The sequence below is a fragment of the Hemitrygon akajei genome, chromosome 13, assembly GCF_048418815.1.
Source record: "Hemitrygon akajei chromosome 13, sHemAka1.3, whole genome shotgun sequence".
Lineage (NCBI taxonomy): Eukaryota > Metazoa > Chordata > Chondrichthyes > Myliobatiformes > Dasyatidae > Hemitrygon > Hemitrygon akajei.
In genome coordinates, this window is record NC_133136.1 from 95,178,408 (window position 1) to 95,195,323 (window position 16,916).

The window sequence follows — 16,916 nt, forward strand, 5'->3', positions numbered from 1 at the left end:
TCGCGCTGTAGTGCTGCTTGCACAGAAATATTGATCCAGTGTTTCTGGTTTGGGAAGACCCTGACTGACTTCTGAGGACAACATTGTCGATGTGCTTCCAGATGAAGCACATAACTCCATCAGTAAACTCAGAGACATCCTCATCCAGTCAATGTCATCAAATAACCATGCATTATAACAATGCTGTGTAGAAAGGCAATTCTAAATGTATATCACTTTAAACCTTGAAGAGGATGGGCTGCAGCAGCAAGAGGGTGTGTATTAGAGGTTGATAATCATTTCAAAAAATCTAAATATGATAATGTATTATGCCAAAAATTATGAGTTTTCAATTTTCTGTTTTTGTTCTTCAGAATTCAGGAATGTTGTTTCCTAAATCAGTAATGAACACACTCGTATATATCACAGTATAATGGTACTGGGTGACATCATGATGTCAAGTCATTGCAGCACATTCATATAATCAGTAGCCAGTTTATTGTGTACAGGAAGTACTGGTCACTGAGTGTATATGTCTAACAGTTTACAAGTGTGTGTGTGTGTATATATATATATATATATATATATATATTCCACTATTCATCTTACCTTTAAAATGTTTATTATTTAAGTAATATTGACATATCTTGTATGTGGCTTTTCAAGTATTAATCATTTGATATAGTGAAGTATTCAAGTCAAGCTTGGCTGGTGATTTTTATTTTGTTATAAAGCTAGTTGGTCAATGTTCTTTGATCTTTTACTCTCTGGTAACAAAGTTGAAGAAGAACTTCAAGCATTTGCAAGTGGTTTTCTTGTCTAATGATTTCTACTTTTATTTTGTAGGTAAGTAAATGAACATTATTATGAGGAACTGACATGGAAAGATGAGCACCATGTTACAGAAGGTAACTATTCTATTTGTATGATGTATTGAGATGTCAGGAGGAATTATCACTATTATTTCTGGATAAGCCCAGGAATGTTAGCTTCCCTTCTTTGGACTATTTTGATCCTGTCTCTTGCAATAAGGTTTGTGCATCAGCAAACATAGCTCAACATATAAGAATACATATACAATTAATTATTGGAAGATCAAATGTAACATGTAAGCTCATCTAGTATTCTTTGCTGCCCTTATTTGCCTCTTAACCTCAGCAAGAGGGTATGTATTATAGGTTTATAATTGTTTCATGTTTCAAGAAATCTAAATATGATAAGGTATTGTGCCAAAAATTATGAGTTCTCAAATTTCTGTTGTTTGTTCTTCAGAATTCAGGAATGTTGTTTCTTAAATCATTAATGAGCACACTCGTATATATCACAGTATAATGGTACTGGGTGACATCATGATGTCAAGTCATTGCAGCATATGTTTGCCTTCTGGCCTTGTAAAGGTGAACTGTGGTTGAACCTGAACTTAAATCCAATTCCAAGCTACATGAGTAGAAATCTGCTTTAATTTCCTGATTCTCCGAATTGTGCTGTAAGGTGATTTTGATGAATTAAAAAAATCATCTGTTTTACCAGGAGTCTAAATGAACCAAGCCAACTGAACGGAGTCAGTGTGGATAACTTGTAGACTAGCTTTATATTTACACTTAAAAATCATGATTGAAAAAGAGATAACCTTTAGTCAGACTCAATATTCATTTCTCTGCTTTCATTTATTTCTTTTGTTAATATTAAATACTGTTACAATGAAGTATAAAGAATTCAACAAAATATCATTTAAAAGCATGCAAATTATGATGCAAAGTACAAAGTTGGGCATGGCTTATTTCCAATTATCTGGACTTTATATATCTCATTTCCTCATTTGATTCCTTGAAAAAAGGATTTGCAAAAATCGGAAGGTGTCTAATTAATTATTCAATGTATGGTTTGGCAGACCATGAATTGATCTGGTGTTCTTTTAAGTGTATCAGCTGATTGGTCCTGAAACTCTCTGAGTTATGCAAGTACTGCTTGAAACTAAGCGGAAAGGAGAAAGGGATAACTTGGCCATGTCTCCTTTGGATGCTTATGTAAAGGGAAGATGAATGAAAGTTTTAAGAGGTGTGTTATTATTAATGCATTGAGGGCAACTTGCTTTTGTTGAATCCAGCTAAATCTCTGCTGGAGGTGGGTGGTGGGGTTGGGGTGGGTAGAGGTTGCAAAAGGAAGGGAAGACTACAAGATAAAGGAACAGAATTATGCCTCTCAGCACGTTCAGTGAGGGCTGACTGCTTTTCAATATTCTCTTGCCTTCTCCCCATAACCTTTAACCCCCTTACTAATCAAGAACATCAATCTCTACCTTAAGTACACTAATGACTTGGCTTTCATAGCCCTCAGTAGTGGTGAATTCCTTGGATTCTCTGGATGAAGAAATTCCTCCTCACCTCAGTTTGATAGTGACGGATCCTGAAATCTCATATTAATAGAAATATCCTCCTGTTGTCCACTCTATCCAGGCCTTTCAGTATTCAGTAGTTTTAATGAGATCTCCCCTCATCCTTCTGAACATCATTGAGCATCATCCCAGAGGCATCAAATGCTTCTCGTATGTTTAGTTCCTGGCATCATTCTTGTGCACCTCCTCTTGACACCCTCCAGAGCCAATACCAAAATTTGCTCTCAATAACAATCTTGCTATTATGTTCTAGTCCTCTTTACCACTGTTTCAACTTACAAGTTAACTAAATTTTGAAAAAGATTCTCAAGTCCCTTTGCACCCCAGTTTCAGAATCCTTTTCCCATTTAGAAAAGAGCTCACAACTTACATTTTTCCTAGCAAAGTGCATATGCATTCCCTTTCATAGTGCATATGTATCTACCATAATGCATTCCTTATACTGTATTCTGTCTGCCTCATTTTGCTCATTGTCCCAACTGGTCCAAGTGTTTCTGCTATCTCCCTGGCTTCACGACACTCCCTGTCCCTCCAACTATCTTTGGTATCATCTGCAAACTTGACCACAATCCCAACCTTTCCTTCATCCAGATAATTATTGTAAAAAATCAAAAGTTGATGTCCCAACATTAACTTTTGTGGAGCTCCACTAGTTGTCAGCAGCCATTCTGAGGGGAAAAAAGCCTCTTTATCCCTGCTCTTAGCTTTTTGCTGATTAGCTGATCTTCTATCCATTCGACAACCTTGCCTCTAACATTATGGACTCTTTTTAGCAGCCTCACATATGGCATCTTGTCAAAGGTCTTCTGTTAATGCAAGCAAATAACATCCACCCACTCTCTTTTGTCTAATCTGCTTTTTATTTCTTCAAAGAATTCTAACAGATTTGTCGGATAAATTCTTTAATGAAATCATTCTGGCTTTGCCCTATTTTGTCATGTACTTCTGAAATTTAATCCTGCATAATAGGCTCTAAGACCTTACCAATCACTGAGGGCATGCTAATATGCCTTTTTATTTCCTGTCTTTTACCTCCCTTCCTCCTTTTTTTTGTAATTTATTTTTTTATTGAAAACAGTGGTGTCAAATGTGTGATTTTCCAGTACTCTGGAATACTCTGTGACTCTACTATTTTGAATGGAAAATGTCTGCATGAGACTTCATTTCTTCATAAAAGCTCTCTTGTAAGAATGGTTCAAATCTTGGTTCTTGCTGCATTCTAGCAAGTTGCTTATGTCTTGCTGGGGTTGAGGAAGACTTTTGCATTCACCTCAGGATTTTGTATAGCAAAACCTTTTGTCTTTAGACTTTTTTATTGTTATAGGATTACAATAAAGATACAAAGAATCAATGGTATTTTGTTTGATTTAAGTCGTAGCACCACCATTCTCTTTTAAAACAAAGCAAGATTCTAGGAATTGTCTGTCAGTTGAAGCTTTAATCAGAAGAACCTTCACTCAACCTGATCTCAGCTGCATAGTTGACTGGTCTCTGTGGCCATTATCAAAAATGAGGTGGTTGTTCCTGCTCTCCTGACCAATGATCTCCAAATGCAAATAATCCTTGAATGTACAATTGGTATCAGAATGTGCACTGTAATTATATTATTGATTATGAACTGTATCAGGTTGACAGTGAGAATTTGTGCACCCGATGATTGATCACGTAGTGAATTGGTTGGGCCTCCTACACGTGGAAGACTCTCTCCTTTTGTGCAGGTTTTTCATCTCAGCAATTCTGGTTCATTGCTTCCTCATGGTAATTTGTCCAGCGTGTATCATGTCTAGCATGACTCAGTTAAAAATGTTTAATCATACTACTCATTGGTTTTTGTAACAAAAACTTGGATTAATCAGATTTCACAATGACAGCTGGGGAATTTTCTCATTTCACTAAGTAATCCAAATTGATTTTAAAAGTGTAATATCCGATAATGGCAATTATAAAGCTTCCTGATTGTGGTTTTAAATGTCTGATATCAGACCAGTGACCAGAAATTAGCTTTTTAACTGTGAAATGGACTTGGAAGCCACCAGTTCTAGCTTAGTTGGTGATGGCTGGAAAGTACTTTGTTAGCTGTACTCATCATCCATGATTGAACTTTAGAAGCTAAAATACCTCCAATAATTTGCAGACAAGTTTTGAATATTGGCAAAATTGAATAACTTAAGCATTTGTAAGCTTATGGGCCCTTTTTACACACCTGTCCTTGTAAATGTCCTGTATCATGGGAAGTTCACAATTGCAGATGTGCTGGGCAGTCCGCACCACTCTCTACAGAGTCCTGCGATTCAGGGAGGTTCAGTGATGCAGCCAGTCAGGATACTCTCAACTGTGCCCCTGAAGAAAGTTCTTAGGATTTGGGGGCCCATCCCAAACTTCCTCATCGTCTGAGATGAAAGAGGTGCTGTTGTGCCTTTTTCACCACACAGCTGATGTGTACAGACCACGTGACGTCCTCGGTGATGTGGATGCCGAGGAACTTGAAGCTGTTTACTTTCTCAACCTCAGGTCCATTGATGTCAATAGGGGTTAGACTGTCTCTATTCCTCCTGTAATCCACAATCAGCTCCTTTGTTTTTGTGACATTGAGGGAGAGGTTGTTTTCTTGATGCCCCTGTGTCAGAGAGAGGACTTAGGCCCTGTAGGCCACCTCATTATTGTTTGAGATTAGGGCAATCAATGCAGTGTCGTCGGCAAATTTAATTAACAGATTAGAGCTGTGGGTGGCGATACAGTCATGGGTATACTTTGAGTAAAGGAGGGGACTCAGTATGCAGCCCTGAGGGGCTTCTGTATTGGGAGTCAGAGGGGTGGAGGTGAGGGAGCCCACTCTTACAACCTGCTGGCAATCTGACAAGAAGTCCAGGATCCAGCTGCACAAGGCAAGGTCAAGGTCGAGGTCTCTGTGCTTCTTGTCGAGCCTGGATGGAACTGTGGTGTTGAATGATCAACTGTAGTCCAAAAACAGCATTCTCACATAAGCATCCTTCTTCCCCAATGTGTAAGGATGTTATGTAGAGCAGTGGCTGTTGTGTCATCTATCGATTGGTTGTGTTGGTAGGTGAATTTTAGGGGGTCCAGTTTGGGTGGTAGCAATCTGCAGATGTAATCCTTGACCAGCCTGTCAAGCATTTTCTTATTATTGAGGTGAGTGTGACAGGTCGCCAGTGGTCACTTGGTCTTTTTTGGTACAGGGACAATGCCGTGAAATTTGTTGTTTGTGACAACAGTATATTGCAAGATTTAAGAATTGCTGTAAGTTAGAAAATACATAAATAGTGCAAAAGATGAGGTAGCATTTAGAGAGCTGATTGCAGATGGAAAGAAGCTCTTCTGAAAACATTGAGTGTGTGTCTTTAAGCTCCTAAACCACTTCCTCAATGGTAGTAATGTAAAGAGGGCATGGCCTGGATGCTGAGTGTATTTAATGATGGATGCTATCTTGAGGCTCCACTTCATGAGATGTCCTCAAGGGTTGTGTCACTAATGGAGCTGGCTGAGTCTGTCAGAATCAAAATCAGGTTTAGTATCATTGGTATATGAAATCTATTATTTTGCAGCAGCAATACATTGCAATACATAACATAAACTATAAATTACTATATAGTTCATAAAAATTAATTTAATTCAGTAGTACAAAAGGAGAGGGGAAAATGAGGTAGTGTTCATGGGTTCATTGTCTATTCAGAAACCTGATGGCGGAGGGGAAGAAGCTGATCCTTAACTGCCAAGTGTGTGTCTTCAGGTCCTGTATCTTCTTGATAGTAACAAAGAGGGCATGTCCTGAGTGATGGGGGTCCTTAATGATGGATGCCGCCTTTTTTGAGGGGTCACATTTTGAAGGTGTCCTGAATGCTGGGAAGGCTAGTGCCCATTTTGGAGCTGGTTGAGTTTACAACTTTCTGCAGCTTTTTCTGATCCTTGCCAGATGGTGATGTAACCCATTAGAATGCTCCCCATGGTGGATTTGTAGAAATTTGCGATTGCCATATCGATAGCGGCCAGTGAATGAGTGGGCCAGTGAAGGAGTGGAGATCTGAGGCTTTGACTCGAGAGGCTTCAACGAGAAGAGGCTGAGGATGAGTTTCACTCCAAGTGAGGTAAGGCTGGGTAAGTTCCTCTCAAAGGACAAAGTTTCAAAAGTTGAGGCACGTATTGGGTATGTCATGACAGCTGAGATCGGCCCCGTGGTTTGTTCATCCTGCAGCATGTGGGAAATCAGGGATACTTCCAGTGTCCCTGATGACTATGTGTGCAGGAAGTGTGTCCAGCTGCAGCTTCTGGCAGACTGCATTGAGCGTCTGGAGCTGCGATTGGATTCATACTGGAGCATCCGCAATGCTGAGAAAGTTGTGAATAGCACGTTCAGTGAGTTGGCCACACCGCAGGTAAAGGCTACACAGGCAGAAAGGGAAGGGGTGGCCACTGGACAGCATAGCAGTAGGCAGGTAGTGCAGGAGTCCCCTGAGGTCATCTCCCTCCTAAACAGATATACTGTTTTGGATACTGTTGGGGGAGATGTCTCATCAGGGGAAGGCAGCAGCAGCCGAGTTCATTGCACCATGGGTGGCTCTGCGGCACAGGAGGGAAGGAAAAGGAGTGGGAGAGCTATAGTGATAGGGGATTCGATTGTAAGGGGAATAGATGGGCGTTTCTGTGGCCTCAAACAGGACTCCAGGATGGTATGTTGCCTCCCTGGTGCAAGGGTCAAGGTTGGCTCTGAGTGGCTGCAGGACATTCTGGAGTGGGAGGGTGAACAGCCAGTGGTCGTGGTGCACATAGGTACCAACGATATAGATAAAAAATGGGATGAGGTCCTACAAGGTGAATTTAGGGAGTTAGGAGATAAACTAAAAAGTAGGACCATAAAGGTAATAATCTCTGGATTACTACCAGCTAGTCAGAGTAGAAATAGGAGGATATTTCAGATGAATACGTGGCTTGAAAAATGGTGCAAGGGGGAGGGATTCAAATTTCTGGGGCAATGGAACCAGTTCTGGGAGAGGTGGGACTGGTATAAGCAGGACGGTCTGCACCTGGGCTGGACTGGAACCAATGTCCTAGGGGGAGCATTTGCTACTGCTGTTCAGGAGGCTTTAATGTGGCAGGGGGATGGGAACAAGTGCAGAGAGACAGAGGGGTGTAAAATGAGGGTAGACGCAAAAAGTAGTAACGTGAAAAGTAAAAGTGGCAAGCAGGCAAATCCAGGGCAAAAAGCAAAAAGAGCCACTTTTCAACATAATTGTATAATTGCTAAGAGTGTTGTAAAAACAAGCCTGAAGGCTTTGTGTGTCAATGGGAGGAGCATTCGTAACAAGGTGGATGAATTGAATGTGCAGATAGTTATTAATGAATATGATATAGTTGGGATCACAGAGACATAGCCCCAGGGTGACCAAGGATGGGAGCTCAACATCCAGGGATATTCAATATTCAGGAGGGATAGACAGGAAAGAAAAGGAGGTGGGGTAGCATTGCTGGTTAGAGAGGAGATTAACGCAATAGAAAGGAAGGACATTAGCCTGGAGGATGTGGAATCGATATGGGTAGAACTGCATAACGCTAAGGGGCAGAAGACGCTGGTGGGAGTTGTGTACAGGCCACCTAACAGTAGTAGTGAGGTTGAGGATGGCATTAAACAGGAAATTAGAAATGCGTGCAATAAAGGAACAGTAGTTATAATGGGTGACTTCAATCTACATGTAGATTGGGTGAACCAAATTGGTAAGGGTGCTGAGGAAGAGGATTTCTTGGAATGTATGCGGGATGGTTTTCTGAACCAACATGTCGAGGAACCAACTAGAGAGCAGGCCATTCTAGATTGGGTATTGAGCAATGAGGAATGGTTAGTTAGCAATCTTGTCATGCGAGGCCCCTTGGGTAAGAGTGACCATAATGTGGTGGAATTCTCCATTAAGATGGAGAGTGACATAGCTAATTCAGATACAATGGTTCTGAACTTAAAGAAGGGTAACTTTGAAGGTATGAGACATGAATTAGCTAAGATAGGCAAATGATACTTAAAGGGTTGACGGTGGATATGCAATGGCAAGCATTTAAAGATCGCAGGATGAACTACAACAATTGTTCATCTCAGTTTGGCAAAAGAATAAACCAGGGAAGGTAGTGCACCCGTGGCTGACAAGGGTAATTAGGGATAGTATCAAGTCCAAAGAAGAAACATATAAATTAGCAAAAAAAAGTGGCACACCTGAGGACTGGGAGAAATTCAGAGATCAGCAGAGGAGGACAAAGGGCTTAATTAGGAAAGGGGAAAAAGATTATGAGAGAAAGCTGGCAGGGAACATAAAAACTGACTGTAAAAGCTTTTATAGATATGTGAAAAGAAAAAGATTGGTCAAGACAAATGTAGGTCCCTTACAGTCAGAAACAGGTGAATTGATCATAGGGAACAAAGACATGGCAGACCAATTGAATAACTACTTTGGTTCTGTCTTCACTAAGGAGGACATAAATAATCTTCCGGAAATGGTAAGGGACCAAGGGTCTAGTGAGATGGAGGAACTGAGGGAAATACATGTTAGTAGGGAAGTGGTGTTAGGTAAATTGAAGGGATTAAAGGCAGATAAATCCCCAGGGCCGGATGGTCTGCATCCCAGAGTGCTTAAGGAAGTAGCCGAAGAAATAGTGGATGCATTAGTGATAATTTTTCAAAACTCCTCAGATACTGGATTAGTTCCTGAGGATTGGAGGGTGGCTAATGTAACCCCACTTTTTAAAAAAGGAGGGAGAGAGAAACCGGGGAATTATAGACCGGTTAGTCTGACATCGGTGGTGAGGAAAATGCTAGAGTCAGTTACCAAAAGTGTGATAACAGCACATTTGGAAAGAGGTGAAATCATCAGACAAAGTCAGCATGGATTTGTGAAAGGAAAATCATGTCTGATGAATCTTATAGAATTTTTTGAAGATGATGTAACTAGTAGAGTGGATAGGGGAGAGCCAGTGGATGTGGTATATTTAGATTTTCAAAAGGCTTTTGACAAGGTCCCACACAGGAGATTAGTGTGCAAATTTAAAGCACACGGTATTGGGGGTATGGTATTGATATGGATAGAGAATTGGTTGGCAGACAGGATGCAAAGAGTGGGAGTAAACGGGACCTTTTCAGAATGGCAGGCAGTGACTAGTGGGGTACCGCAAGGCTCAGTGCTGGGACCCCAGTTGTTTACAATATATATTAATGATTTAGACGAGGGAATTAAATGCAGCATCTCCAAGTTTGCGGATGACATGAAGCTGGGCGGCGGTGTTAGCTGTGAGGAAGATGCTAAGAGGATGCAGGGTGACTTAGATAGGTTAGGTGAGTGGGCAAATTCATGGTAGATGCAATTTAATGTGGATAAATGTGAGGTTATCCACTTTGGTTGCAAGAACAGGAAAACATTATTATCTGAACGGTGGCAGATTAGGAAAAGGGGAGATGCAATGAGATCTGGGTGTCGTTGTACACCAGTCATTGAAGGTGGGCATGCAGGTACAGCAGGGGGTGAAAAAGGTGTATGGTATGTTGGCATTCATAGCAAAAGGATTTGAGTACAGGAGCAGGGAGGTTCTACTGCAGTTGTACAAGGCCTTGGTGAGACCGCACCTAGAATATTGTGTGCAGTTTTGGTCCCCTAATCTGAGGAAAGACATTCTTGCCATAGAGGGGGTACAAAGAAGGTTCACCAGATTGATTCCTGGGATGGCAGGACTTCCATATGAAGAAAGACTGGATCGACTAGCTTTATACTAACTGGAATTTAGAAGATTGAGGGGGGATCTTATTGAAACGTATAAAATTCTAAAGGGATTGGACAGGCTAGATGCAGGAAGATTGTTTCTGATGTTGGGGAAGTCCAGAACGAGGGGTCACAGTTTAAGGATAAAGGGGAAGCCTTTTAGGACCGAGATGAGGAAAAACTTCTTCACACAGAGAGTGGTGAATCTGTGGAATTCTCTGCCACAGGAAACAGTTGAGGCTGGTTCATTGGCTATATTTAAGAGGAAGTTAGATATGGCCCTTATGGCTAAAGGGATCAGGGGGTATGGAGAGAAAGCAGGTACAGGGTTTTGAGTTGGATGATCACCCATGATCATATTGAATGGCAGTGCAGGCTCAAAGGGCCGAATGGCCTATTCCTGCACCTATTTTCTATGTTTCTATGATATTCCTTAAACTCCAAATGAAATGTAGCATCTGTCATGCCTTCTTTGTAATTGTATCAATATGTTTGGCCCAGGATAGAACTTCAGAGATGTTGATACCCAGGAACTTGAAACTGCTTATCCTTTTCACTCCTGATGCCTCGACAAGGACTTGTATGTGTAAACCTCGTCTTCCCCTTCCTGAAGCCTGTAGAAAAATTCTTTGCTCTTACTGATGTTGAGTGTAAGGTAGTTGCTGCAACACCACTCGACCAACTGATTTACCTCACTCTTGTATGTATCCTCATCACTACCTGAAATTCTGCAGGCAATTCACTGCACAGGTTGATAGGGTAGTTAAGAAGGCCTATGGGATGCTAGGCTTCATTAACAAGGAGATTGAGTTCAAGAGTAGTGAGGTCATGTTGCAACTCTACAAATCTCTGGTGAGACCGCACTTAGAGTATTGTGTTCAATTCTGGTCACCTCATTATAGGAAGGATGTGGAAGCTATGGAGAAGGTGCAGAGGAGGTTTACCAGGATGTTGCCTGGTTTGGAGAACAAGTCATATGAAGCAAGGTTAGCAGAGCTGGGACTCTTCTCTTTGGAGTGTAGAATGAGAGGGGACTTGATAGAGGTCTACAAGATTATGAGAGGCATAGATAGGGTGGATAGTCAGTACCTGTTTCCCAGGACACCAATAGCAAACACCAGACGGCATATGTACAAAATTAAGGGAGGGAAGTTTAGGGGAGACATCAGGGGTAAATTCTTTACACAGAGGGTTGTGAGTTCCTGGAATGACTTGCCAGGGATGGTGGTGGAGGCTAAAACATTAGGGGTATTTAAGAGCACATGGACAGGCACACGGATGAAAGAAAAATGGCGAGTTATGGGGTAGTGTGGGTTTAGTACTTTTTTTTAAAGGGTTGGCACAACATGGAGGGCTGAAGGGTCTGTACTGTACTGTAGTGTTCTATGGTTCTAATGGTTGTGTCATTGGCAAATTTATAGATGGCACTTGAGCTGAGCCTAGCCATACTGTCACGGGAGTAGAGAGAGTCAAGAGGTGAGCTAAGCACATATCATTGACTTGTGGCTCTGTTGACTATCAGTGAGATCGAGATGTTATTTCTGCAAAGACACGTCTCACAATGAGGAAATCAAGAGGGAGTTACAGAGGCCCAGGTTTTGGAGCTTTTTGGTAAGGACTGGGGATATGATTGTGTTGAATGCTGAGCTGTAATCAATAAACAGCAGCTTGACATACAGTGGTGCTAGAAAGATTGTGAACCCTGTAGAATTTGCTCTTTCTGCATTAATATGACCTAAAATGTGATCAGATCTTCACGTAAGTCCTAAAATTATGTGGAAGAATTGAAGACGCTTTGGACATGTAGGGGTTAACCTAATTACTTGTGAGTGCTCCTGAGATTTAGATAAAGTCCTTGCAAGAAGGAGGTTGCAGCGCTGGCTGGAATGTGACCAAAATGTTGTGATTTAGTTCTAAGTTCAAAGTCACGTAATGTTCTTGTTTGTTGCAATCTAGTTTCTAAGTTCAAAGTCAAGCAATGTTCTTGTTAGGTGCTTTTAGTTACGTACGCTGTGTCTATATAATGAAGCGTGTCTGCAAGCTAAGCAGAGCCCCTGAACACCCCTCTTAGGTGCAGAGGCTCTTCGTGATACCATGTATAATAAAGTCCTTTAGTCTGAAACAATTCTCTGAGCCGGCCTGATTTTGCTCTGTCTGCTACTCCTGAGATTTATCCGCAACAAACTAGATAAAGAGGACCCAAGTAAATAAATAACACAAACAACATTATATTTGTTCATTAATTTATTGAGAAAAATGATCCAACATTATATGTATTTGTGGAAAGAGTATGTGAACCTCTGGGGTAATGCTTTCTACAAAAGCTATTTGGAGTCAGGTGTTCCAGTCAGTGAGATGAGATTGAAGGTGTGGGTTTTCAAGGTGCCCTGCCCTCTATATATTTTAAAAAAGACACTAAATCAGGTTACTGACAGAGCCTGCTCTTCTCAAAAAAGATCTGCATGGTAAATGGTAGGGCACTGAGGAATGCAGTAGAACAGAGTGATCTAGGAATAATGGGGCATAGTTCCCTGAAGGTGGAATCTCATGTGGATAGGGTGGTGAAGAAAGCTTTTGGTATGCTGGCCTTTATGAATCAGAGAATTGAGAATAGGAGTTGGGATGTAATGTTAAAATTGTACAAGGCATTGGTGAGGCCAAATTTTGAGTATTGTGTACAGTTCTAGTCACCCAATTATAGGAAAGATGTCAACAAAATAGAGGGAGTACGGAGGAGATTTACTAGAATGTTACCTGGGTTTCAGCACCTAAGTTACAGAGAAAGGTTGAACAAGTTAAGTCTTTATTCTTTGGAGCGTAGAAGGTTGAGTGGAGAGTTGATAGAGACATTTTAAATTATGAGGGGGATAGATAGAGTTGACATGGATAGGCTTTTTCCATTGAGAGTAGGGGAGATTCAATCAAGAGGACATGAGTTGAGAGTTAAGGGGCAAAAGTTTAGGGGTAACACAAAGGGGAACTTTTTTACTCAGAGAGTGGTAGCTGTGTGGAATGAGCTTCCAGTAGAAGTGGTAGAGGCAGGTTCGATTTTGTCATTTAAAAAAAATTGGATAGGTATATGGATAGGAAAGTAATGGAGGGTTATGGGCTGAGTTCAGGTCAGTGGGACTAGGTGAGAGTAAGCATTCAGCACGGACCAGAAGGGCCGAAATGGCTTGTTTCTGTGCTGTAATTGTTATATGGTTATCTGTTTATGTGCACAATGCCTCGATCAAAACAACTTTCAGAGGACCTTAGAAGAAGAATTGTAGAGATGCATGAAGCTGGAAAAGGCTACACAAGTATTTCTAAAGACCTGAGTGTTCATCAGTCCACAGTAAGAGAAATTGTTTACAAATGGAGGAAACTCAGTGCAGTTGCTACTCTCCTTAGGAGTGGGCATCCTGCAAAGACCACACCAAGAACACGACGTGCAATGCTGAAGGAGGTGAAAAAGAACCCAAGGGCAACAGCAAAAGACCTGCAGAAATCTCTGGAACTTTCTAACGTCTCTGTTCATGTGACCATTATAAGAAAAACACTGAAAAAGAATGGTGTTCATGGAAGGACAACATGGAAGAAACCATTGCTCTCCAAAAAAAATGACTTTGCTGCACATCTCAGGTTTGCAAAAGACCACCTGGATGTTCTACAATGCTCTGGGACAACGTCTATGAACAGATGAGACAGAAGTTGAACTTTTTGACAGAAATGTATATTGCTATGTTTTGAGGGTAAAGGGCACTGCACACCAACACCACCAAAACCTCATCTCAGCTATGAAGCATGGTGGAAGGTGCATCACAGTTTGGGGCTACTTTGTTGCTTCAGGGCCTGTACAGGTTGCAATCATTGAGGGAACAATGAATTTAAAATTGAATCAAGACATTTTACAGGAGAAAGTCAGAATAGCAGTCTGTCACCTGAAGCTTAATAGAAGTTGGTTAATGCAACAAAACTGAAAGACAAGAGTAAATCAACAATAGAATGGTTTAAAAAGAAAATTCATGTTTTGGAATGGCTGAGTCAAAGTCCTGACCTTAATCCAATAGAAATGTTGTGGAAGGACCTGAAGCAAGCAGTTCATGCGAGGAATACCACCAGCATCCAAGAGTTGAAGCAGTTTTGTGAGGAGGAATGGCTTAAAAACCCTCCAAGCCGATGAGCAGGACTGAGCAACAGTTACCAGAAACAGTTGGTTGAAGTTACTGTTGTATGGGGGGGGGGGGGGGGTGTCACACCAGTTGCTGAAAGCAAACATTCACATACTTTTCCAACTTTTCCACATTCACAACTTTTCCAAATAAATAACCAAGAGTAATGTTTTCTGTGTTATTTATTTAATTGGGTTCTCTTTTTCTGGTTTAGGACTTGAATGAAAATCTGATCACATTTTTGGTCATGTTTAAGCAAAAATAGAGACAATTCTACAGGGTTCACAAACTTTCTAGCTCCACTGTAGCTATTACTATTGTCCAGTGGCTGAGCGGCGAGCCAGTGAGATTGCTAGACCCATTTTGACAAAAGGCAAATGCAGCAGGTTCAGGTCCTTGCTTAGGCAGGAGTTGATCATAGCCATGAATAACCTCTTTAAGCACCTCATCACAGTAGACATGATAATCCTTGAGGCAGCTCACCCAGCTCTACTTGGGCACTGGTATGATTGTCGCCCTTTTGAAGCAGGTGGGATCCTTCAACTGCAGCAGTGAGGGATTGAAGATGTCCTTAAACACTCCTTCCAGTTGGTTGGGACAGGTTTTCGGAGCTCTGATACACCATCAGTGCCTGATGCCTTGTGAGATTTCACCCTCTCAAAAGATGTTGTGACATTGGCCTTCAAGATAGAGATTGCAGAGTCACTAGAGGCTGCAAAGATTTACACAGGTGTAGTTCTATTCTCCTTTTCAGGGTGTGTTGCTATTGAGCTCATCTGGGAGTTAAGCATCACTTAACTCCCAGATGAGTTAATGTTAGATTTTGCTTTGTAGGAAGTAATGGCCTGTAGACTCTGAAGGAGTTGATGCGCATCTGATTCTGTCTCTGACCTCAGTCAGAGTTGTTTTTCACTCATAAACAAGCCTTCTGTAGATCTTACCCAGATTGCTTGTATAGTTCTGGATTACCGGTCTTGAATGCCACAGATCTAGCCATCAGCAGACTGTAAATCTCTTGGTTTATCCATGGCTTTTGGTTTGGTTCTGTCTAGTATGTTCTCATCTGCACAGGTCTTAAGTCCATAAAACCATAAGATGTAGGAGAAGAAGTAGGCCATTCAGCCCATCAAGTCTGCTCTACCATTCAATCATGCGCTGATCCAATTCTTCCAGACATCCCCACTCCCCATATCCTTTTGAATCCCTGGCTAATCAAGAACCTATCTATCTCTGCTTTAAATGTACCCAATAACCTGGTCTCCACAGCTGCTCGTGACAACAAATACCACAGATTTACCACCCTCTGACTAAAGTAATTTCTCTGCTTCTCTGTTCTAAATGGACATCCTTCAATCCTGAAGTCATGCCCTCTTGTCCTAGACACCCCTACCTTGGGAAATAACTTTGCTATATCTAATCTGTTAAGGCCTTTTAACATTTGGAATGTTTCAATGAGATTCCCCTCATTCTCTGTGACTGTGGCATATTCATTCAGACTCAAAGAATATTATCCAGTACAGTGACTTAAAATAGTCCTGTAAGTGCTCCTCCTTTCTTGACCATACCTTCTTGGTCATCACCACTGGTGCTGTGATCTTCACTTTCTGCTTGTATGCTGTGAATAGAAGTATAGTGAGGTGATTGGAATTTCTAAGTACAGGTGTGGATTGCCACGGTAATCATTCTTTATGGTGTTATACCTGTAGTCAAGTGTGTTGGCTCCTTTGATTCCACAGGTGATATGTTGGTGGTCGTTGTACTGAGACTTAAAGCTGACCTAGTTGAAATCCTCAACATCAGGGTGCAGCTTGTGCCTGCTGATTACATTGCTCAGCTCCTCCTATGACACTCTGCAGTCTCTTGTAATGCTATGCATTGGAGGCTCCATGGTAGGTTGTGATACGACCTGTCAGAATGTTCTTCATTATACATCTATGCATTTGCAAGCATCTTTGCTAACATACCAAGTTTCTTCAAACTCCTAATCATCTTCATGATTGCATCGATGTGTTCGGCCCAAGAAAGATCCTCTGCACTGTTGATGCTCAGGAACTTGAAGCTGCTCCACCACAAACTCCTCAATGAGCTCTGGTGTGTGTCCTCCTGAATTCTCTTTCCTGAAGTCCACAATCAATTCCTTGGTTGTGCTAACAATGAGTGTGAGGTTGTTGTTATTGCACCACTTAACCAACCTATCACTCTTGTGTGCATTCTTGTCACTTTCTGAGATTCTGCCAACAACAGTGGTGTTGTTGGTGAATTTATAGATAGCAATTGAGCTGTGCCTAGCCACACAGTCACAAGTGTACCGAGTATAGAACAGTGGACTAAGCAGACATCTTTGAATTGCACCTATGCTGATCATCAATGAAGAAGAGATACATTTGCACAAGAGTTTCTGCAGATGCTGAGTTTCTTGAGCAGCACACACAAAATGCTGAAGGAATTCAGCATGTCAAGGCAGCATCTATGGAGGGCAATTCCATAAATAATCATTTATTTCTTTAATTTCTGCAATTCCCCCTCCCAACCTTCTCTTTATTTCTATTTCACATTCTGGTTTCCTTCTCACATGCCCATCAGCTTCTACAGTACAGATCAGTAATAGCATTTCATCAACAACATGTACGAAATGTTGGA

At 41.4% G+C, this 16,916-nt stretch overlaps 1 protein-coding gene across 22 annotated transcripts in view; it reads left to right on the forward strand.

The window, feature by feature from the left end:
- Positions 1 to 16,916, forward strand: part of ank2b (ankyrin 2b, neuronal) — an 874,534-nt gene that overhangs the window by 165,832 nt on the left and 691,786 nt on the right. For 4 of the 22 annotated variants that reach the window (XM_073065110.1, XM_073065119.1, XM_073065109.1 and 1 more), the window contains exon 2: positions 826 to 887. The exons of the other annotated variants lie outside the window; for them this stretch is intronic. In XM_073065110.1, the coding sequence (XP_072921211.1) occupies positions 867 to 887 (21 nt within the window). In that variant the 5' untranslated portion in view covers positions 826 to 866. The remainder of the gene's footprint in view (positions 1 to 825; positions 888 to 16,916) is intronic. 22 annotated transcript variants of the gene reach the window in all.